This window comes from Vanessa atalanta, chromosome 16 (genome assembly GCF_905147765.1).
Source record: "Vanessa atalanta chromosome 16, ilVanAtal1.2, whole genome shotgun sequence".
Taxonomy (NCBI): domain Eukaryota; kingdom Metazoa; phylum Arthropoda; class Insecta; order Lepidoptera; family Nymphalidae; genus Vanessa; species Vanessa atalanta.
In genome coordinates this window covers 2736866-2762735 of record NC_061886.1, presented here as the reverse complement: position 1 = coordinate 2762735, position 25870 = coordinate 2736866, and the positions used below count along the sequence as shown (strand labels likewise).

Sequence of the window (25870 nt, the reverse complement as noted above, 5' to 3'; positions counted from 1 at the left end):
AATCTTTGGAATAGATCGGATGTCATTATATTTTTATTTAATAAATTATATTTGTGTAAAATATCATGACCTCATGAAAGATTTGTTTGTTTAATTTTCGACAAAAGATTAAAATTAAGTCAGCGATAAAACATAGAACACAAAGCAATCGAGTTTCCATAAACAGTTCATATAATGGTACTTACGTATTAAAGCTACCGCAGCAAAAAAAGGGTTGTGTTTAGAATTCCACCGCACGATTTTGGGAAAACAAAGTGTTTTATATGGTAGATGTTTGGTCCCTGATTACAACAATATATTTTATGTGGTTTATTTTGACCATTTTGCTAGAAGGCTTAGATTCATGCATCGTCTTAGAGTGTTTTCACACTTCATGTCGGGAAACGCGCAATACGTTTTCCCAGCAAGAATTAAAAAAAGGTTTGGTACCTAACCTATATTGACGCATCCGCAGAATTTTTGCTGCGGTAGCGTGAATACGTAAATACCTATAAAATATATTGTAATGTCAATTAGCTTTACCTTTGAAAAACTTGAATTCTTATGTTGTTAAATCAATAACTGTTAAGGCTGTTAGATAACACAAGAATACATACATGATGAAAAATATGGCATTCATAAATCTGTAGAGGACAAATATATCTAATGGTAGCGAGTAGTCTCAGCCTCCAATACGGTGTTAAGTCATAGGATGTCATCATTAATTATATCACATTATATATATATATATAATTATTAATCGAAACTATTTATTTTACATTATTATGTACTTATAAAATTGTTGTTATATTTAATTTGTTTAATAATTTGTTAAACTTTAATTAATACTATTTTATTTGGCACACTATTTAAGTCTGGCACAAAAACATATACATACTTATTTTTTTAAAAAGATTGATCTGTCACCAGAAATAATGAGATGATTGGAAGTTATAATGAAAAATATATTTGTTGGAGAATTATTATAAAAACGTGATTTTATTTTGTCATCTTAAACTACTGAAATGATACTATATTTAATAATGTATAGTACTTATGTATATTATTTGAGAAAAAGAGTGTTGAGTTCTTACAGGTTATAGTTTAAATTCAATTTAATCCAGTAAAATCATTCAAAAGAATTTATAAGAGTCTATATATTAAAAAAAAAAAACACTAATTCTGGGCATTTTATCAAATTATAAAAAATATATTCTGTAATAAATTTTATTAAACATGTCATGTCATCTCGCATTCTTTGTATTAACGAGTTAAAGACCTACCGAAGAATTTTATTGGAAAATTAAAGTTCAAGACACGCTTAATGTAAACGTATCTTATGTTTCGGAGCTTCTTTGTTTAACCTTTGTTCAATTTAATAAGTGAATTTATTGGTACATTGAACTTTGTACTCACTAATTAAAATCACAGACAAAATCACTCAAGTCATTTCCTCCTGAGCACCTCATTTAGGTGGAAATTGCGGTGAGTGCATGCAAGAGTGCAAACAAGACTCACTCTCATATTCTGATGGGTTGGCTGTCCGACACAATCGGAAAGAGTTTAGGCACAGAACCAACGGCTTAATGTTAGATCCCTGGTTCGAGAGTGTTAATAAGTTGGTTAGTCTTGATTCATCAGGTGGGTTTTGAGTTCGTTGCCCGTTCAATGCCATTGCAATGCTAGGTCGTGAACGCGAATAAGATTAATTAGTATACATACAAAGCCATCATATATCATTTTTTTTCTATATCAGCGTGAAAAGTCGATGAAATCATAATGCGTCACGATCAACAGACAAACAAAAGAAAATTTCAATTTCTTTGAAACTTCATTTCTGTTGTTTGTGGATAGCACACGCACTTTTTTTTATTTTTTTATGTATTTTCTTAATAATTTTATTCCCAATGTACGTCACTATATAAATGTATGTAATTTTTTATATTACCACCAAATACAATCCATCGATCCATTCATCCATTGTATACACGAATTAATATAACACATGAGAACTCGGTAGAAAAAACTTAATAGGGATGTACATTTCCCATGTTTTATTTTAGTTTCTTTAGCTAACATCATATTTGCTCTGCGAATAAAATGAACGTATACAGGTTATTTGAAATAAAAATAAAAATATGTTTTTGTAATTTACAATTTTTGCTGGCTTTCTTTCGTAAGTTCTTCTCATGTCGGCGGTGTTTATTTTCGAACCGGTGGTAGATGTTTAACAATCAATAAGTAAGTTTAACGCTTCTATATTGAATAAAGATTTTGACATTGACTTAATATCTAAGTTGACTGAGTGACTTCGATGAAAAGTGAAACCTAACCGTTCTATAATGGAGACAGTATCAAATTACAGTCTTCCTCTAAGACGAAATATATTTCAAGAGTATTAATATTTTTACTATAAGGAATATCTATACGATTTTGTATCAAAAACGTCCTATAAAAAGGGGTTAGTGCTTTGTTTGTTTATAATTCTTGTATCAAATATTACACGGACACATAAACTTAACCGCACATACATACCTTCATCCAACGTCTATATACAAACTATAGACGATTCATCCACATATTTACCTACTATAATTCCTTTGCCGTGAAATTCAAAACCCCCAAATAATCGTACATACTTGGCGTTTACGTTATGTGCAAAATTCATGCAAATGAAGCAAATTAAATCATCAAAAAATCTTTTACGCGTTGTCGTAATCGTACAATGAATGCAGTTCGCGTAATGAGACACGTTATACGAAGTGGAGTGAGGCCAAGAATGATTGCTATACAGCCGAGTATTATTTTTAATAAAAGGATTATTTGTGTTTATGTGTTTTGATAAAAGAAGTAACAACCTGTAATTGTTCCACAGCTAGACTGAAGCATAATCATAATCCATCGTTGATCAAAATGCGGGTTTGGTATACATGTGCCAGACATTCATCCGATACCGACAGGTTTCCTCATGATGGATTTTTTCACCGCTGAGCATAGTGAATTAAAAAAATAAAACAAGCACATGAAAATTCAGTGATATTTGCCCGGGTTAAAGATCGAGGACCTACGGTCTTTAGTTAAGACTCCCGTGTTCTGATCAATGGACGATGTCGGGTCTTGTGTTTTGTTTGTTGATAAATTATGAAGGAATGTGTAATCAAGCTCATTAGACCGTCTCAATGTTTAGGTAAAAAATTCAAACATTTCATAATTTATTGTAAAACAGATCTGATCACTCCCACTTTTATTTATCAGTTCAGCGATATTATTTAAAGAAAATGAAAAATGTTTAAAGATGGTTGTTTTTTTTTTATCAAAATAAACTGATAAAGACGGATCGTGATTTGGTCTAAATATTTTCTTATATCTTATAAATAAATGAACATGAATTTTATTTTTCTTAATTTAAAAAAGTATTTTTTATAAATATATATATGATGGTGACATATCATATGTACAATTATTTATTATGTTATATTTAGATTAATATTTGTAGCAAAAGATGTTTCCAGTTTATAGAAAAGAATACTCCTACAATACATTAAATTAATTTAAAAAAAAACATTACACACACTACAATGTGTTTGACAGTCACACATACAAATTAATTTTACCCCTAAGAAGTCGGAACGGGCAGCAGTTACTACCTATGTTTAAATATATGATAGTGACTCTGTCTGTCTGTATGTATGTCTATTGCTCTTTCACGGCCAGACCATTGAACCGAATTTGATAAAATTTTGTATGAAGCAAATTGAACTCCAATGATGAACATAGGCTTTTATACCTATTACCTGACGATCAACCACTAAAACGCGAGCTAAGCAACTAGTCGTATAAAGTGAAGTCATATAAAGTGAAACGGAAAACAGGTGACATGCCTGAATTTCACGTTTTTGTTACCAACTAAATGTTATGAAACAAAGCCTCTCGCAACCTCCGATTTATGTTTGTTTGAAATACACTCAAAAACTACAGATTTTTCTACAGTTTTCAATAATGGATGTGTCATGAGGAAGGTTAAATGTGTTTAATTAAATAATTCTAACAACTTCTCTAATTAATCTTTATGTAAATAAATACCTAGGAGACGAATATGAAGTTAAACAGGAGTTAAAGCAAATTATATTGTTATACGATTCAAACTGAATGAATGAATAATTCACACATACAAAAGCTTCTACGAGTTGACATTTTCGATACAAAATTAGATTTGAAGGGATGTTTCAATCGCATAGTCAAACTTTCCTATACCTTCGTTTTCAAGTCTCCAATTAGGGAACATCCATAAATGACGTCACACTAAGGGGAAGGGAGGTCGAACGTGACGGGGTGTGACGAGGAGGCAAAGTATTGCTTTCGGACGTGATATTTAAAAATCGAATACGACGGAATTCCCGGACAAAATTACTAAAATTTAAAAAAAAAAATTGTGACAAGTGTACAGGACTCGTAAGTAAGGAGAAGGAAATTTTGTAAAAAGGTTTTTTTTTTTCTAATAATAAATATAAAAGAGGTACCCTTTCGTGTGAGAGTATAAGCCGTTAGAACTACTGGCAATTTCGAGTCATAATAGATGACTAATAATACAGGTATTATTTATTGTTTGTATGTAGGGGATAATCTCCGGAAATAATTTCTCAGAAATAAACTACATTATTCCTGAGAGCTATAGGGTACATCCGCACCGTATAAATTGAACCCGTGCGAAGCTGGGTCGAAGTGTGGAGTGTATAGTAAATTTTGTCATCAATGAAACATTTTCTGACGAATGTTTTTCTATAAATTTCTGCGGTGTTGGTTCTATATAGGTAATCGATTTCCGTTTATTCAAACTTTAATAACTACAAAGAATATATTATAGGACCTTGTGTACTATTTGAGTGTAAACACATGCAGTGCAATCTCATTTCTCGTACCCGAATGTTTGCGACAGCAATACTTATATGATCAGAAAAATACAAGCAAGACAACTATTCGTACTTGTCAAGGCAAAAGTGTATAAAGCAACTTCCAGATTTTGGGCAGTTACTGAATTTTTCTTAACAAAAATCCAATAACTTCTAATTAGTTACTAGTCTCAACTTCACACAGAAGAGAATTACATAAAATTAAAAGACCCAGTATAAAAAGATAAATTATTATTGCTTGGGCAGGCACTTTGCTTTTGTGCGGTCACGGTAGCGTGCGAAAGCATCCTGTGGCGCCCGCCGAAGAGACGGAAAGGGTACCGTTAGTTTTTTAGTGGGTATTTCGATGTACAGGCGCACTCGGCGTCCTGGCCACCGGCGAGCTGATTTCCACATGATTTTCCAGTGAGATCAAACAAAAAAAAGACACTTTGCTGTTGTATGCAGAACACCTTACACATGACAAATATTCATCACAATTGGATGAATAATAGAGAGCACATCACATGGAGGACAAGCATACAAATGTATTTTTTTATTTACTAAGAAGAAGTTAGGGTCATTACTAGACGATACATTAACAAGCAACGTGACGATGATTTATAGTTTAATAGTGTGTTAATAGGTTGCCTGTGACTTCGCTCGCGTTTATAGAATGGTCGTCAGATAGTTTGCATAAAAATAAATGAATGAAATGTCCTTCCTTGGAGTTCAAGGTAGCATCATACAAAATTTCATCAAATTTGATTCAGTGGTTTGACTGTCAAAGAGCAACAGACAGACAGAGTTACTTTCACGTTTACTAGTATATATGTCACATTGGACATCAATGTTTATAAATTTTCTTCAACTTTTATAACAAACCAAGCAATTTTATAAAAGATAGTAATATTAAGCCCGTGAGAGACAATGGAAGTTTTCCTCATTTCGTTCAATTTATGCAGTGATAATGCAACATGACGCGTGCCGCGGCGTGAGCAATGAACTGTAATGACTTGTTCAAAATATTCAGGATTTAATAACTATGTATGATTATTGGATAGGTTTTCTTTAATAAAATAATATTAAAATATAATTTATATTCAAGTAACCGAGATAACATAAAATGTAAATTAACTTAATTTTTTTTAGGTTCAATAAAAAAATAAAAAAGAATGGTGTCTTAGGACACCCGGTAAAAACGAAGTTGTTTTCGTTATTAAGTATGTATTAAATGACGGACACCATAAAATAAATCAATTACGTTTGAGAACAATTCAATGCTTAGAAATAAAATAGTTATTAATAATTTCATGTTAATAAAAACAATAATTAAATACAGCTTCAAATTATATTATTTAAAAACTGTATACTATATAGAAAGAGATAGAGAGAAAATGAAAGAGAGAGGCTAGGTCGCCTGGAGGGGACATAAGGCTTTTCCCTTACGTGACGATTTCTGCCAGTCTGGTGTAAGCCGGGTAAAAAAACTTGTTTCCAATAATAATTAAAATACATAATTTATTAATGACTTCTTCACAATTAAATATTGGACTAAACAAATAATGATCTAGATTTCTTTTTAATCTGTATGATGACGATGGTATTGAAAATGAAGTCCTCCTAATTAATTTTGGTTACGGTGTCTATTCTCAAAGAAAACTAGCCAACAATATAAATAATGTGCCACAAGTGTACGCCAATACATGTGCAATAGATAAACAGTCAAAGCTGACAACGCGTCGAATAGTGGCTACGATTGGCCACTTAGGACACACACACTAGTAACGTAGTATAACGATTGGCGAGTGTCAAGCGTAGCTTTCACGCACACCATGATAGTAAAAATGGTTCATTTGTTTTAGTGCTTAAGTAGTGCAACACTCTATTTTGATATATAAGTAATCTAAGGTACAATCTTTTAATCCGGTGGGACGGCTAATCTGGCACGACTGGAAGGAGTTCTGGCATAGAATTGATGACTTGACGCGCTTTTTAAGCACCGGTTTGTTAGCACGGCCAACAGGTACCAAATTCTTGTCACTATATCGCAATCGAATCGAAACCGAATCGTTACATACATGCGTTGTCCTATTCCACTAACACAACAATCCAATTGCGGTTCGATCGAAGTTTGATCGAAATATAATCCGTAAACGATATAAATAAGTAGAATTGGCCCTCAGTTAAGAATCGGGAACGTATCCTAACTGTTATAATATTTGACTTTGACTTGACTTTGTTGGGGCCCCCTTGAATCAACGGGGCCCTGGGCTGAAGCCCAAAAACCCATATGGTAGATCCGGCCCTGATTGTATTGAGTCTAATAAAATAATATTGATTCCTATCGAAAAAAAACAAGGGTAGGAAGAAATAAACAAAAGTCCCAGACCATTTTATAATAATAATTTATACAAATTTGTTTTCATAGATTTCACAGATTAAAAAAATATATATTTTTTTTTTAATTAAGAAAATATTTTTTTTTTTCATTGGTACGTAAAGATTACTTTATAATATTACAAGGGATTCGATACTTAGGACTTAAATGTTCTTTTTTATTAAAACGTTTGTGCAATTTTTGAAATAAGAATAAATGATCATTATGACGTCACAGTATAAATGGACAAGTATCATCATATGCTTATTGGAAATTTGTTACCGCTGTTGTTTCGATTTGAAGGGTACTTGCTTACTCTAGCTCACTTGAGCAAGTGAAATACGCGCTAGAGGTCTAATTAGCGGTGTATTATCAATGTCAGGGCCTAAAGCAAAGCATCTAGAATTACGAATTTCAATAGCCCACACCACAAGAGTATTATATTACGTATGTATGTTACTTATTGATAATATATCATGGCATCATAGATCGCATGTATATATATGTTTTTTTATATTTAATCATATTCAAGGTGCGAATATTCAAGAATAGATAAAGAATAATGTTTGAAATATCTTTGTGGTAGGGCTCTGTGCAAGCCCCTCTGGGTAGGTACCATCCACAGATCACAGATTCTATTGCCAAACAGCAATATTTAGTATTGATGTTTTTGGTTTGCAGGTTAAGTGAGCCAGTGTAAAGGGCACATTATCAATGTAACGAATTGTTAATATTCTAACAGCGCCAATAAGAGAAGTGGTGACCATTCACCATCATTATTATAGAAATAAATAAGTAGTAACTTATTTACGTGTAAACCTATTACTAACCTAAACTATTATTTTTATCATTTAATTAGAAAATCGATTTATTTTTTTAGGAAAATTGTATTCAGGTCAGTCGCTGCAGATGTAGATTGAATTTTGTCGACGAAAATACTACAGGGAAACTATTAGAGAGATTCGATTATAGAAAGCGTAGTCAGCTGTGCCGTCTGACGATGCCGCAATATTATATAACGACTGCAGGTTCATCATCTCGTTTTGATTGAATACCTTCGTATAGAGCTCAAATCAGAGTCGAGTCCATCGCTGTCGTATAACACTCGGTGGACTGGACAGTGATAGGGCCGACCGGCTTAATTGGAACCGAGTGGATTCTCGATCGGTAATTCCGTGATTTACCGCGGAGGTGGTGTTGTTTACCGGGCGGCGGGCGGCTGTGCGCGGGCGGGCAGGGTGTCGCGCGCGTCGTGGGGCGGCGGCCCGCGGTCAGCTGGATGCGCGCGCCGCGGTCGATACGCACGTGGCGCAGGGCGCAGGCGCGCGGCTATCGAGCCCGCAAACGGGCCGCTGCCACCGCGAGCCACACACGCGATGCATGCGGGCACCTAGCGGATACACGCGCGCGGGCCTCATGGGCACCGTGCTGAGCTTCAGCCCGCGAGAGCGGCGACCGCCCGCAGCCGCTCCACCGCCCGATCGCGCCGCGCTCGCTTATTCCTACGAACGACTCAACAACGCTAAGAACAGAGAGAACCGCGATGAGCGTACACGGGACGAGCGTCGCGCCACCCTCGACGATGCCGCCAAGATTATCTCAGAAAAAACCGCCCTCGAGAAAAACCTCAAGAAGCATTCGTTATTTATCAACGCGCTATCATGGAAGAGGTTCTCAACCGCCAATAATAATAAGAAAAAGTTAGAATGCAAGAGCAAGAGCGTTTCGACGTTCCGAGCGCCCCTCACAGACAATGCCCCACTCGATAGGAACAAGAACGTCAGCGTCGGTGGTGCGATATACGCGCGGGCACCGGTGGCACCTCTTCCACCACCGCCGACGGAGGTAGCGCGCACTAATGCGCTAAATAACAATGTGTGCTACGCGGAGAAGCTACCTACGACAGCAGTGGGGACGGCCCCGGTGCCGGCGCCGAGGAAGACGGTGATACAAGCATCGACATCGGAGCTGCTCAAGTGCCTGGGCATGTTCCTGCATGCGCGGTGCCACCGCCTGCGCGACTTCCAGGCTGGCGACGCCGTGATGTGGCTGCGAACTGTCGACCGATCATTGCTCCTGCAAGGTTGGCAGGTAACTATGCTTGAAATTAACTTTCTAAAATAACATCATTTGAATCGTTTAATAATAATAATAATAAAATTTTGTATCCGTCAATAAATGCTTTAACATTTTTTTTCTCCTTCACTTAATCAGTAATTTCTATTATTCCGAATAATGTCCTGCGCATTGCGCAATTTCATCTAAATATGATACATTTCAGAAATATAGGTCTAGGTACTTATGACGTCCATATTTCTAAGAGAAGGTGAGTGCATAGCATCTGCATCGTGTCCGTGACATGTTTGTGAGATGTGGAGAGTACTTCCATAGCCATGAATGCGTAATACAATTGTTCAGCCTAATCGTAGTACTATCATTAATACACCACATTAAAGTAATTACCTTTGCAATTGTAACGCGTCCTTGTTATTAATAAATTATGTAATGACGCAACACATAATTAAAAAAAAAAACAATTTACTCAAAAAAAAAATAGTTTTTCTAATTTTCTTGACGTCTCTCTGATTAATTTAGCGTCTGAATTCTCTTAAGGTATCTAACCTTATATACTTAAAAATAAATCAATAACGATAATTAGGAGATGTAAATAGTGGGCAGATAACATTACACTTTAAAATTGTGCGATAAGTATGCTTAATGACAGACAGTTATAATCTTTTGTTTAAGGTGAAGGTTTACGTAAGAATTTTTCTTTATTGTTTGCATCGGGGCATTCGTTTTTTCTTTTATTTGTTTAAGTCGGCATCCATAAAAGTAAAAATGATAGCAATGTCTTATTAGTATAAAAGTAAGCCTGTTAATGGAAAATGCCCAGTAGTGGGACGTACAGTTTTCTCGAATGGAGAAGTTTTGGAGCTTATTCCAACACGTTCGTGGATGTACATGTGACAACATTTCATCCAAAACATGTAGGTTTCTCGACATTGTTTTATTTCACCGTAAAACACGAGAGGTAAATTAATAATAATAATAATTTAGTTTAGCTAGTTTTTATAAGTTTGAGCAATTAAACACATAAAAACTTTGTGGTTTGTCCGGACTTGAACCCGCAAGCTTCGGTTAACATATGTTTTAACTACTAGATCATCTGGGCTCGAAGCGACAATCTATACAATAATTACGTAAATAAAATGTCGGCGATAATTATGCGGGGAAAACTCCCCGAAGCGAGGAGAGGTCGCGATTTCCCGCTCCAGTTTGTACATACGCAGCGCTTGTGCTTCAGACAACACCTGACAACACCTCACGTTTTCATGCTGGTCTAAAAATAAATATTAAGTACGTACTACATATTATAAATAAATAGATATTTTTTATCTACAATTTGCGTTTTTTGATCGTTCAACTTTTAATTATGTCGACCTCTAAAGCAATGGTCAGCGAACTTACTGCCAGGGTTAATGATTTGATTTCCGGTTAAAACATAAAATGGCGACACTGTTAAAAAAAATATTGTAACTTTATCTTCCTTCAATAATAAAAAATGGTGACCGTGAGTTTTTATTTTATTGCATAATAATTATGGTGCTATGGGATTTTTTTTTTTGAGACAACCTGATACGAGCGTCTTTTTTAGGTAATATAAATAAAAATAATCCTCATGTAAAACAATATTACTTTATTAATGTGTACAACAACTTGAACATTTTTTTTCAGTCGGGTGTTTGAATAATAAATTCATATCTTTTGACCCTTTATAAAAAAGAAAAACAGGAAATATGATTATGAGGTAGTTTGGAACCCAAATATCGATATATGTATATAAATTATAGGATTTAACGGAAAAACCCCGCGGAAGGAGTCACCGGGAACGTGTAGTTTAATAAATGAATACGTAGATATAAATGTCAGTCGTTAGTTCAAATGACGAACAACGCTGCGATTCGAAGTATCTCTTTTGTTTACAAAACCCACATCGTTGTAGCCTGGAAATAAAGCTTTAGATTATTTTTCTTAAAAGGAGAATGGGTTTGTTTGCATAGCAGAAATAAATTAAGAGTTTCAGTAAAATATAATTATATAAGTTAAAATCCTGCATCTGAAACGTACATAAATTACATTCTACATGCGTTGCTGATGCGTTTTAAAACGACTCCATTTGGCTTTGAGGATTTCACATTTAATTTTGTATTTTATGAAATGTTGCCATATACCATAAATATCATTTATGAGCGCACGAGGTACATTTATTAAACTTTTAAAACATTTAAAAACTTAAAAATATAAATTGTAGATTTCAGTAAAAATATCCTTTTATTATTTATAAGGAAAATAATACAATATTTAACTTGGTTCAAGATAAGACATAGGATACATATATATCTTGATACACTTTATATTATACTTGATACAATTATAACACAATTTTTAAGCAGTTTTTTATCTGTGCAGAAACATTAGGATGACAATTTGTGACGGGAAATCGAAAATTTCAGAAGATATTGTTTTTTTTTTTATATTCAGTAACGTCCGTGATTAATTAGTCAGAAGCTTACTGAATATTGGGTTTAAAAATCGATTATCTATAAATATCGATTTCATCATCGAGCTGGGTAGTAACCAATAATGTTACCGCCAAACAACATTGCTTTCTATTAGCGCCTCTTTGCCACAAAAATGATAACACTCGTAACGCTTTAAAAAAAAAATCATTACGCTTTAACGTACTAACCACCAAAATCGATCAAGAATTTTGGATACTCGTTGTAAGGGGTACAGATAAAAACAAAGGGTTCCTAACACTAATATGGTATTGTATGGTAATTTGGTGAAAATATTTCAGACAGCGTATTTTATAGTAATAATATAATATTTTTACCATTTTATTATTAGTAATACAATACTAGTAAAAATATTGTCCTTTTTATTTTATTTTACTATAAAAAGATAATCTAGGTTTTAATGTAATAATTTGTTTCAGTTTACATGTAATATTATATTTATATGGTCTATTTATATTTTGATATTTTAATAATCCTTACAATATTATAATAACCTCATTATGGACAGACTGACCTGACACTATCCAGACCCGTCTGAGAATCCAGAATCCAACAAAGATCAATTCACAAATACAAGGAAGATAACTGGCACTCAACAATGAAGAAGTCACAAAAAAAAATATAGAAGAAAAATTGTATTTCTGAAATTCCATCGTAATACTGGCCATAAATAAAAATGCAGGAAAAACAAACTAAGAAACTTGATATATATAATAGATGTTTAAATTTGTCTTTGGTTTCAAAGATGAATTTCATTTCAAAACACATCTGTGTAGATTTGAAAGATCGAATATTAGCGCACAATTTTGAATTTTTGCGCACTTTTGTTTACATTAAAGTCATGTATTGTTTATCTAAATCATTATACCTTAAAATATTACTATAGTCACTTGAAGTTTTCAATTCTGAAATATATTTCCTTTTTTCGTGGCAAGAAAACGACCCAAAAGACAGATAGGGCTTAAAAAATTGTCTTTAATATATAATATCAAAATAGGTCAATTTTAAGATTTTAAGATTTTCGACTCATAATATTGGAGATAAAACTGTTCTCATTGGATTTTGGCAAAAGGAAAACTTAAAGCATGGCGAAGAACGATTTCTCAATCGAGCATTCCCTGAATTCCCTGAAGCTTCTATTGAATAAATATTTAACCTGGCCACGTGTTCTAGGAAGCCATAAATAATTTAAAACCTTCAATTGATCTGGTAAATGTCCAAAATATATATTAGTCTCACCTAGCCGAATATTTCAACTAGTTATAAATAAATACGATGATAAAATTTTATTATTAGATTAAAACATTTTAAATATATCTCAACGCTTTACGGTACAATTATTTTTATCGAGACATTTAAAAAAAAAAATAAACATTTGAATGTAAAACTTTGCGTTTGTCAGATTTTACATGTGTTGTATTTACCACGCCAACATTGGTTATTTTTAAATTTGGAAGCCAATAGAGCAAATGAGCTCGTCGCCCTTAGAAGTGGCAAAAAGTGGCTTATAATTCTTAGAACCCTCGTATTGTTCTAAGAATTATAAGCCACTTTTTGTATCCTCAATTTGCCATCGATTATGGGGTCTTAAATTGTCATATCACTTGTGTCTATAATTACTCTAACTCACTAAGCTGAAACAGCAATACTGTAATATTATTACTGTTTTTCGGTTGAATAAATAGTGGGTGGTACCCAACCTGATGGCCAGACAGCCCTACCAATGGTAGTACTGTCTTTTGAAGACTATAATTATGAGTAAAATAATTCTGAATGGTGGTAGTAAGTAATTTATCGTTTATTACATTTAAAATTCAGTCACACAAAATGTTTGAAAAAAAAAACATATAAGTTTAAATCATGAAAACATTATGAGATCTCAATTAAGATTTAAGATAGGAAAAATATAATAATTCGTATAGGATTTTCACTGGGTAGAGAATAAACTGAATCCGAAATGGTCTCGACAAGATCTCGGTGAAAATCTTTCGTGAATATTGCGGATTCCAACATTGCGGATTCGGTGGATCAACATACATAATATCTAAAAGTATTTTACCACATAATTAATACCTACAAGGAGCAGGGATAGAATAAAATCCACACCTAGTTCTTAATTCATATAATCGATAAAAGGCCTCAGACTTATTTCTTCACATTATATAAAATCTAAATATAAAACGGCAAAGTAAGAAATAATTTATTTTACAATAAAGTACCAAAATTACAGTTTACAATTTTAAATTTTTATATTCCATTGATTTTATGTTAAGCATCACGTGACCATAATCGCGTTATATCAGCCCTTTCATGCATTTTAATTTATTTGCGTCACGACTGTATATTGATATTTAATTAGGTCATTAAACCCTTCACATACGTATATTAAATGACGTAATCATTAATGTTATAAATACCTTATATAATTTAAGGAATACTCCCCTATTAAGTTTAATTTTTTGAGAAAAATATAGGGATTAGTTGAAAAAATTGTACATGCTGTTTTCATTTACATAAAATAGTTTTTGGTTTAGTATGAACATTTTAGTAGAAGATATTTTTGAGACGTATTAATGAAAAAAGTGTTGCATGCTATGTGTTGCAAATATGATATTTATAATTACTAAATTGCTTTATTAAACATCGTTGCGTGTACGGTAGCAATTATATTTAAAAGTCAATTGAAATAATATTGACTGTAATAAATTCAGCTAATGTATAAAAATGATCCTAAATAAAATAAATAGAATAATTCCTTTAAGTATTTAGTAATTAATGATTATGTTTCCTTCCCTAATTTTATCTTATAATGAATTGGTAATTTATTTTACAAAAATTTGGGTACGGTTTTTTTCTTTTCTTAATTATAAACATAGCATTTTCATTTTTGGAATATCAGGCGGATATAACGGAATAAAATGTAGCGAGGAACAAAGAGTTTTTCATTGAACTCGCGTTCTATGAAATGCATAAAATGCTTAATTTAATTGGATTAGGTTGTAGCGTTCTACTAGCTAACGTCTTTGAATGGGCGAATGATGCAGATATTCTGCAGTGAAATGATATAACAAGTCAGCGAGATGTGGAGCCAGGAATTATTAAAAATAACTGTATTCAATATGAATTTGAAAATCAGCGTTGGGTTCTTGGAACCCAACTTGGAAGCTGAATGGTAACCCTTAGGACACGTTAAGTATCATTGTGTTGTTTTGTATTGTTTTTGTTTTTTTGTAATTAAGTTAGTAGTTATAATTAGTTAATATCTTTTTTTTTAATTATTTTTTGTTTTAAATTTTTATACTTTTTTATTCTTTTTACTGTGTACCGTGTCCAAATAAACATTTCTCATTTCTCTCATTTCTCAATTTTTGTAACATTTCTAGAATACATTTGGTTAACTTTCAAATTTAAATTTAACAAATGAATGCCGAAAACGGCATAAAGTCGTGATATCTTTTTTGTTTTAAGAAGTCACTATAATATTAAAAATGTAAATGGACGCCGTATCAATATCCCACTACTGGACTGAGGGCTCCTGTACTCTCGAGATGAAAGTTTGAATCTTATTCCATCACGGTTGTTCCGATGCGGTTTGGATGAACATGTAACAGGTTTTCCTTGGTCGAGTATGAAATCATTACGAAACCAAGTAAAGCACACGATAACACAACAGTGCGTGACTGGTTTTGAGCCATTAAGATTGAATTACCAGGAGCGCTTGACAAAGTTATATTATTGAAATGATATGAATACTACTTGGTACATTACACGAAAGCAATGGACTTATTATCGACTTTGAAAAATAAGGTTCCATTAGCTTTCTAGTCATTTTAAATTTCATTACTCTGAAATCAATCGCCCTATCAATATACATTAATTAAAATTTTTAGTACTAAGTATGTTATTTAATGATGTTACTTTCAAATTGTTAAGTATTTTTTCACAAATACTATACTAATAATGACTAGGTATATTTATAGGTAGCCTCTTCGTGATGCCAATCGATTCTCAACTGTGTTACACGTGCCGCTTATGAATATTTTATCTCGAACTTAGTAGAGGGTGGTTAATTTTGTCTTGACATTTGATAAATATAGAGTAGGAACAATACAAATCAAAATGCCGTCAAGTATATTATTAATTAGTCGCTATTAGATTTAATTGTACCACGTGTTTCAAATTTCTATCTTTTTTAAAAAAATACTCCATATAATATTCCGTTTATACAGTAAAGTACAGTAGGTATATAATTATACTGTAAATATTATCAGGTTACATTATTTAGACATGTTTAATTAACACTACGGACTAGACTGTTGTCAGGGAATAGACGCGTCGAAATCACAGCGATGCGTGTGTAATATACTGGCATACATACATACTCTATATGGGGAGGGCTAAATATATAATGTACGTAGCGTAGGTACCTTAAAATAATTTCTAGTTATATAGTGTAACGAGATTATACATATTATAAATATACTTAAATAATAATTAATTATACAAACTATTAATTACAAATATTAGTAACATAATTCGATTCATGGAAGTTTATAATCGTATAATTCACATACTGAATCTTAATAAAAATATTAATGTTTGTAAAATCTATAAAATAAAACATACCTTTACAATATCAAAACCATACAATCATGGTACTTTCACAGAAAACTAAATTTCCCATAGCTGATCATATACTCTTCGTTTAGGAAGAAGGTTTGAAAGTTAATATGTTCAAGCCACTGGATCAATTCAGCTCAGGGTTATATGTTTATATATTCTTCGATTATAATGCTACCTACTTTAAAATCGTTATGTCCTCATAAATACCACAAGCAAGCTAAAAGTAATGCCTTAAATATATCGAGGCGAAAAGCGCTACTCAACTTGATAGCATAATTTTTCACCTCAAACAGCGGTTACGTTCATTCAATATGGATGGTGCGACCCCTCAATCGATACTCGTCTACGCTTTCTTGGCGTGTCGGGGTTTGTTTAGAGCGAGACGACGATATTGCGTGAGCCGTACTTGTGTGTAAAGAGAAGCCATTAAAGAAATACGCAGTATAATCAATAGGAAAATAAATAGTAGCGAACAATAGTCTACGAAATTTACAAAAATTAATATTGTGATATATATTTTTTTATAATTATACTTGAAAAGTAAAGTATCCTTATGTTAAAAACAAAAATTAAGGTCCGAGGCTGTCTATGATATAAATTTAGTTTGTAGTTGGTTATATAAAATCTACTCAAAAATGTTCATTATTCAAGTACGCTTATAAAATAACTTTTGAATCGTTATATAAATCATGTAAAGCTAAATGAAATACAAAAAAAAAACATCTAAATGATATTTCCTTAATAAATTTAAATGTTTACATAAATAGCTTAAACTCAAGTACCTTTATTCAATGTAGATGCATTACAGTTACGTATTTATAGTCAACGTAAAAACCACAGCTTCGGTAAAGACATTGAACCGAGGAGAGCTTAGCGAAAGAAACTCCGCGAGATTTTTGTCTAATTGTTTTCAATATTCAACATTATAAAGAAATAGCCAGAAGGTAATCGCTAGATTCTCAAGTTAACATACATTATATAAAATACAGGAAACGTTTGACCAATTGAGGTCATAATATAGAAGAAGGCTTGATGCCAAAAGTGAATAACATAAAATCTGACAGTTAAGATTTTTTAATCTTTTAGTTTTTTCGTTTAGATTTTTTTATCTTTTCGTGGGCAAGACAAAAATATAAAGTGAGCTTATTACATTGGTAAACGTTTGAATTATGTAAGTAATAATTATTGGTTGTTTTTTTTTGATAGATCTACGAGATCTCTACATCTTCGAAACGTTTGCCCAGCTTTCTACGCAGTGTTATGTTATGTTTGTTATAATCTATGCTACTAGGTACCGAATAATGTAAAATTAATTACATATTTATAAACGAGAGTAGAGAAATGTTCGTAGCTTACTTATACTCAATGTACAACCTTTATGACTCTATCCGCGTCTAATTTATGTTTCGGTTCAATCCCCTAAGCATTACAAGCCCTCGCCCTCGGATGCAACCAGTGTTCAAGCGATCTCTTTGCAAAAAAGGTTTTGTTGTGTCCAAAAATTGACCAACGTCAGCCCGCCAACGCGTGGCAACCGTGTTTTTTCACTCACTGCACCCTGGTTTAAAACGGCTCAGTTTCGAGTAAAACCGGAACTATATAAAATTCACGCCTAACAAGATAATAATCTAAATTTTAAGCGGTTAAAACTGCGAGGCGATTCTTATATAATAATATGATACCCTTAAATCATCTTCGAAATATGCTGCATCTTGTCATAGTTTTAGTGTTTATCGGTTTAGTCGTTTTTTTAGTTACGCGTTACAATAAAAACGTCATTTCATATATTGTTCTAGATATCCAATTTAATTGCGATCGATTCGATGTTTTACTCTTGTTAAGGTTAACAAATAATAAGCTTATTCTTTCGCATTTATATTTTAAGTATCATACAAATAATACATAATTCTTAAAACAATATCCTGACACACTACTTATTATAAAGTAAATATCACTTTATGGCTGTAATACAATTCTTGCAAACAGTTTTCTTTTACATTGTTTACAATGGGTAGATATCCCCGGGATAAGCGAATTTCCTCGCGTGAAGGGCTTCGTTTGTATTGGCCTTTGGATATAACCCTACCGAATAAAGTGTTAATATTTGATAATGTTTGTTTACATTTACTTACTGAACCTTGTTCGAAATTTGACACGAATTTTGAACAAAAATATGTATGAATGTAATCTTTCAAATAATGTGTACCGAATTTTAATTTGTATGTGTGTGTGTTTTTTTTTGTATCTTATGGATAAACAGACTAGCTAATGGGCCGCCTGATAGTAAAAGATCCCCACTGTCTATAGATATTAGCTAATAAACCACTCCTTACATCGCCAATGCGCCACCAACCTTGGTTACTAAGATGTTATGTCCCTTACATTATTTTACTGGCTTACTCACCGTTCAACCTAACACAACAATACTAAGTGTTGGTGTTTTGTGGTAGAATCTATGACAAGTGTATTATGACCTAACCCGAAGGGGTTGCATAAAGTCCTACCACCAAGTGTGACCACTTGCATGATCTGGGGTCTACAATAAATCAGTGTGTCTACAGGTATCAGCCTTTGCTCGTTCCACTTGTTCCCATAAATATATGTGGAACTGAGTATACACAACCACGTAAAGAAAAAAAATACAAGAGGTATAACAGGAGATACTAGCTATCTATCTCTTACAGTTTGATAATTTTTGTATCTACTTAGATAGATTTTTCCACTACATGAGAACTCAACCAATCGTGCCAACTTTATTACCTTGGTATGCGTGACAGCATCTCACTAGTGTGCGTGTGCTTAGTGTTGGCGACTATTTTTTTTAAGCGTTCTCAGCTTTGATGGTCTCTCTAGGCATAAAATAGCCCTTAAATTAGTAATTTAATAGGAATAGTATCAAATAAATACAATCCAGGCCATTAGCAGGTGGTATCAATATAATCGTTTGTTAGGTGATGTTAAAATGTTTTTTTTCTCTCTTAGTTATTTTAATGAGAATAGACCCAGTTTCATATTTATTAAAGTGGTTACGACACCGAAAAAAATGCGAATATTAAAGACGTAACATTTTTATATCGATTGAAATTGGCATAGCTTACATTACTTTCATTTAAATAAAAGTTAAAAAGAAAAAAATATATTTGAACAAACAACAGTGCGAAGAATGTGCAAAAAAAACGTGTTAAGCATAAAATGTTTCGTGGAAAGATTCATCAATATTTTTCATTGATTAATAATAATTACATTATAAAAATATTATTGGTATTCAAAATCAAAAACGTATGTATTTGATGTATAATTGTATATCCTCATTCTACCCTTAATTGAATTGGAAACGCTTGTCAAAGTCAGGTTTATTAATCTGGCTAAATACTGAACGCTCATTGGTTGCCTGTTGATTTAAAGCTAGAATCGACCAATTCAAATTCAGTTTAAAGTAAATATAGTTAATTGGACTTTCACGAACGTTTCGGACAACAGATTATTTCAACGATATAAATGAAAACGAACGAATTGAGCAAAATTTGGGAAATTTATAATTTTTTTGTTTTTTTTTTAATATCTGAAAATTTCATTCATTCTTTATAAACAAAAGTTATTAATTCCTTTTTTTTAATGTATAACGCTTCACGCACACTTATTTATTGATAGTTATATAAAATTTACTATAAAATAATATAATTCTCAATTTCATACATAAAATTACATAAATATTCAATAAAATAAAGTATAACTGTATTCTAGGTTCTATAAAAAACCGCGAAATGCTATAAATATAAATATTATTAATACTCTTCAAGTTGATCTAATTTTATGAAAACATATATATTTTATTATTGTACACCATATGTAAAGTAAAAGGTATTAACATTAGATTTTTAAAATGTTTTATATCAATATACATAATATATATTATTAGCAAAACTTTGTGTCATTCCTTAATTTAAATTGATACACAGATAATTAATAATTATTCAAATTTTAGGTTATAAATTCTCAACATTCACTTAGACTATAAAACATCAAATGATATTCTAAGGTCTAGTGACACGTGTATTTTTCTAATACGATTATCACGAAGATCAATATCAACATAATATAGGTCACTTGAAGGTGAATACGGCTTAATATTGTCTTTGAAATTATTCTGTAGCTGACCATCAGAAATAATGGAATATGGATAGCTGAAATTACATATATTTTTTTATCGTTTTTTTTATCGAGGCCAAAGCAATGCAAATAACTGATTAGGTGACTTATATATTATTTTTAAGTTTATAGTGTAAGTGTAGGAGCATGTAATTTTTTAAGTCGGCTTTTATTTTATTTTTAAAATAATCTTTTAAACATTTAACTTCAATTGAAACTGTTTAATTTCAGGACGTGGCGTTTATAAATCCAGCGAATGTGGTCTTCGTGTACATGCTTGTGCGTGAGCTGGTCGACGGGGAGCGGATAGCCCGTCCACAGGAGCTGCAGGCCGTGGTTCTCACCTGCCTGTACCTCTCCTACTCTTACATGGGTAACGAGATTTCCTACCCCCTCAAGCCCTTCTTGGTAGAGGACTCAAAGGACAAATTCTGGGATCGTTGCCTTCTCATCGTCGACAGACTGTCATTTAACATGTTAAGAATTAACTCCGAGCCTGGTTTCTTCACTGAGGTGTTCACAGAGCTGAAGGCGTGTGGTGCTGTGGATAGCCCCCCGCCGGCCCCTCCACACCCCGCCCCCGCGCCTCCACACGCTATGACAGCTGCCTGACATACAGAGGTTGCTGTGCTCAGGTTAGCACTAACTGACCGCCCAAGTCGTGTTTGATGTCGGCTTTTTACTACAGAAGCTCTTGGTCAATCGTCGATTGTAAAGTGGACGACTAATCACACGTATAGATAATTTAGAACAAAATTGAATATAAATTAATATTGTATAACCTCGTGTGATCGATGTATGCAAGGCTTGTATTAGACAAAATTAAATTTCTTTAGATTCCTTTAACTAAATTCCAAGGAAAGAAAGCCTTATTTATATCATAAATGTTAAAATATAAACGATCAATTGCTAAGCATTTAACGTTTTCATATGATTGACCGAGATTTTCTAATGAAAGTAGTATAAAACAAAACGGCGGTTACTATAACAGATCTAGACGAAAGCATAATATTCCAAAGATTTTAAAATGTGATAATAGCAGAAAAATGCAATTATTAAGATCATTTTAAAGAAAATCGTAAAATATGACGATTCATATAACACATTACCGATGCAGTCCCGATTTATAACTTATAGAACTGTTTCACTTAAAATAAAAAAGCAATTTTACCTCATTTTTTTATTTAGAAACAGTTCTATAAATAACAGCCAATCCAAACACTTGATTAAAAACATCTATAATTTCCAATTTGACTTTCGAACGTAACGGTAAGAGAATATAAAATGGCTACCCTCTCGTCGTACGTTTAGAAACAATTGAAACGATAGATTAATACGTTCACTTGTGAGCTCTTCACACTGAATAGTAAAACTGTACTTTCTATGTCTGTATTATGGTAGGTAATTGTCTGATAATCTTATTTTCCAAGCTGCTCACTCATAGCGGCGTTCTAGTCCAATAGCGCAGCGTTAGATAGTAAGTTAAGAGTTTCGTAATGTAGAGAATGATTGTATTGCCATATAGTTAGATGATATTAGCGAAATGTCTGGCAGGCGGGAGGATGCAATAATGCGGGAACACCGTCGTGATTTACCGGGAAACCCTTCTAAAATGTGTACGTACGTATGACCGGCTCAAAGCGGAATGACCTATTAAGGCAATGAAATATATTGTATTTAAAAAAATAGGTGAAATTTTGCGAATGATTAAGCGTTTTGTACAGTAATAACGATTAAATATATTAAGTCCTAAATAATAGTCTAGTTTAGAAAAATGGCAGGTATTAAATACGCCTGAAGTGACACTCGGTCTAAATAACTAAACTTCATATAGCTTAATACTTGAAATAAGATACTTATGAGCTCAGACTTTTAATATTGATGTCATAGTTACACTATAATGATAAAAATGTATACCTTAAGATATTGTTCTTGAATTTATCGCACTTAATAAATATTTACCAAATCGTTTGTTTTAAAGGTTATTAATAAATAAAAATAATTTATAGGGCGTGGCATTTCCAAATTATGAGGAATATTATATTAATACGATTTGTAAATTATGAGTCTATTATACGAATAAAATAACAAGAAACCAGACTGAAAATTGTCAACTAATAAATGTTCGCCATATGGTGAAGTGTAAAATGAGATCTTACGAACATTGAGGTGTCTCGATACTGAGTGTACCATTTATGAGGCTTGGTGGTGGAACAGCTACCGTTTTTAATTCTGTGCATGCGATTGTTAAATTTTCTATAACATTTGTTATAAGGTATGCTTTTTAGTGAAAATATTGTAAAAATGCAGCATTGTTGTGACACGTGTTTCCGTTTTAAATGTTTGCTTTCATTGGCAATGACAAATTAAAAGATTATTACTTATCTTCTTAAATTATTCTATAGAAAATAAAGCGCGTGCAACTTTGTCCACGTGGCCGAAGTTAAACGTCAGAGGCGTTTCACTAAAAGATAATAACTCTAAGTACTGAAATTCAGGCAAATAATTATGTCCATTAACATTTTAGAGATTTTATTATAAAATCACTAAAGTACTTACGATCTCTAAAGTAACATTTGCAGCAAGCGAATACTATTCCAAGACTCAGACTTTTAATGTTGTATGTTCTAACAAAACACACGTAAACTTTGTTACGAATTTTGTAATAGTAGAGTATTAAAAACGAAGTTAACTGTGAAAACATTGTTGCCAACTGTATGAGGTACATCTTCTAATGTCACTGCTCCATTTGCGTCCTTAGCCCTTTACAGTATATATAATTCATATTACTAAACATATACCTTAGCAAAACGCAACCATTCCTAGTTCTTTGTGCGCAGTTACCTTTCCTACTTGTTGGAACTGTTTATAATTATTATCTGGATCCGGTGGTCCTACACTTGAACTCTTTTCAGTTGTGTCGGATTTGCCGTTAAATCGGATAGCATGAGATTACACCCAATTGTGCACAATTAGCTAATCTCCCCTGCGAATGGCCGCGGTTGCTTAAATAGGTCAGGAGAACGTCATCATAAATTATTTATCTGTAGCTTAAAGCACAATCGTTGATACGATCATTATAGTACAATTGGAGAACTAACAATAACGTTATCGTCGTTGGAGTAGTAACTTTATACTGGAAGATACAGTAAGTGAAGAGAAAGTACTTTTTTTTTAAATTCAATATTATAAACATACAACTTTCAAAGGGCTTAAATCCTAAAACGAGGCCTGCAGCCAAGCGTAAAAAAGTATTATTATGAATATTACCTTGAACATGGCACAGATGACATAGTTCTAGAAAAGACTAACGTTATTGAATTATATTTAATATGATAAAGCATAGTTTTCACTGAAGAAAACAAAAATGTTGCATAAAAAAGTTTATATATTTAAACAAATGAATTTGTCTACAAGAATGCTTAATGCCCGGCCCTATAACATGATTCATATAGAGGTTAAGATTTTTTTAGTAATAAAACCGAGTGTCCTAATGTAAGGAAACTGTTTAGTCAAGTGAATGTCATAAGGATAGAAAAGTATTTATTGAATAAAAATAAAAGAATCTCAAAAAAAATAATATTCCAAACTCTTAATTAATTGGGTAAAGTAGATGTCTGTGATGTTTATTGAATTTAAAAAGCTTTTGTTAGTGTTATTTAAGAATATTGTTTTTTTTTTTGTTTTTTTATTTTGCGATTTTTGTTATTCTAGTATATTGCCAGATTTAAAATATAAGCTAACGATTAGGGTGACCATATAATTTGTTTTCTAAAGTGTTATAATATCCCGTAGAATTAAAATAATTTTGATGCCGTCTTTATGAATATGTCTTAGCATTTATTTTCTAAAAGTTTGTTATTGTTTATCCTGGCTGTTATTTTGTAATCATGCTAAATAAAATTAAAAAAAAAAGAACCTCATTCGGCCGTGTTGAGTGCTGATTGTATTATTATTTATTTTAAATTAAAATGTGGAATAATTAAGATAGTAATGTACATTCCAACTTAATTAATAATGATCTATTAAAAAATAAAATATAAGCCCCGAAATTCATTCATGTCCCAATGATCTCCCATAAATATAATTCGATATTTGGAAGTGTGGATGTGCAGACTTTGAAGGTAATAACAGTTCAGGTACCTCTTCTAATTATTCATGTAACTCACGTTTGTTAATTAACCTACTGTAAATAAAACCTTATTATTAAAAAAAATTTCGTATATACAAATGTGGTGTTTTATTTTTATTAAAACGAATTAGTTATTCGTCCCGGCCTTGCACGAGTACTAAAAGCGTCTATGTGTACATATCTTAAAGTTATAACTTTAAGATTAAAAACAAAAATAAAAACAAAAATTCTCGGGTTTTCTGTACTGTAATATGCATATTAACCTTCTTGAATCACTGTTTATTAATGACGAACACTATTAAAATCCATTGCGTAGTTTAAAAGATCTAAGCGTTCAGTCGGCGGTAAGTGACTTTGTTTTATACTACTCTGAGATACTAGTCTATGTCATTAAAACATCATTTTTATATTTTTTAAATATTGATAAAATAATATAGATCAGTTAGACAAGGATTCTGTGATCTTGATTGTGAACTGAAAAAGTAATTGTTTGGAATGACCTAATTCGCGTCTCACGCGGTTAGATGTTAAAAAACCAACATTGGTTATTAATAAATAACAAAACGAAGTAAGTGAAGTCTTGATGGAATGCGTATTAAGTTGGCGAGCCTGAATGGTGTTATGCTTATGTAAAAAAAGTAATAAACACAGGTCATTGACCTATATATTTCAAAGTAACCGGGAATACCTATATAGCCTATTCCAACCACAAGTTGACAGAAGCGAAATAAAGAACATTTGCATCGCAGACGCGATACCAGCCGTTGAAAGCTTGAATAATCTATGATATTAATTATGGATTTACTAAAAATGGCGTTTTGAACGTAGACGCCGTTGAAGTTGAACTTTATGTGAAGTAGTGTTGTATAATAAATAAAGATATTTTAATCCATAACTGTTAGTCATGTACAATACAGTTCTTTTTGGAATTTGCCTGTAATACGTACATAAATCTAAGGTTTGTTTATCTTTCTTCGATTGGAATAAGCTATACGTTTCTCGTCGCTAATCATTGCATTACAGCCCGTCTTAGGCACAACAAGTGCCCGAAAGTGCTTGCAGTGTTGGGGCGACCTCACCTCACAGCGATCGCGCCAATATAAGATTTTTAAGACGCCTCACCGGTATTCCAAGA

The 25870-nt window shown here is 32.4% G+C and overlaps 1 protein-coding gene across 1 annotated transcript; it reads left to right on the top strand.

The window, feature by feature from the left end:
- Positions 1 to 8603: 8603 nt before the first annotated feature.
- Positions 8604 to 24817, top strand: LOC125069886 (cyclin-dependent kinase 5 activator 1). The gene is made up of 2 exons (XM_047679488.1): positions 8604 to 9339; positions 20835 to 24817. The coding sequence occupies exons 1-2, from the start codon at positions 8629 to 8631 to the stop codon at positions 21213 to 21215; spliced, it is 1092 nt and encodes a 363-aa protein (XP_047535444.1). The 5' UTR covers positions 8604 to 8628; the 3' UTR covers positions 21216 to 24817.
- The last annotated feature ends 1053 nt before the right edge of the window (positions 24818 to 25870 follow it).

Bases quoted from the DNA above. Each gene is read 5' to 3' on its own strand.
- LOC125069886 (XM_047679488.1), top strand. From the start codon at position 8,629: ATGCGGGCACCTAGCGGATACACGCGCGCGGGCCTCATGGGCACCGTG. The intron at 9,340-20,834 runs GTAACTATGCTT...GTTTAATTTCAG, and splicing joins TGCTCCTGCAAGGTTGGCAG to GACGTGGCGTTTATAAATCC.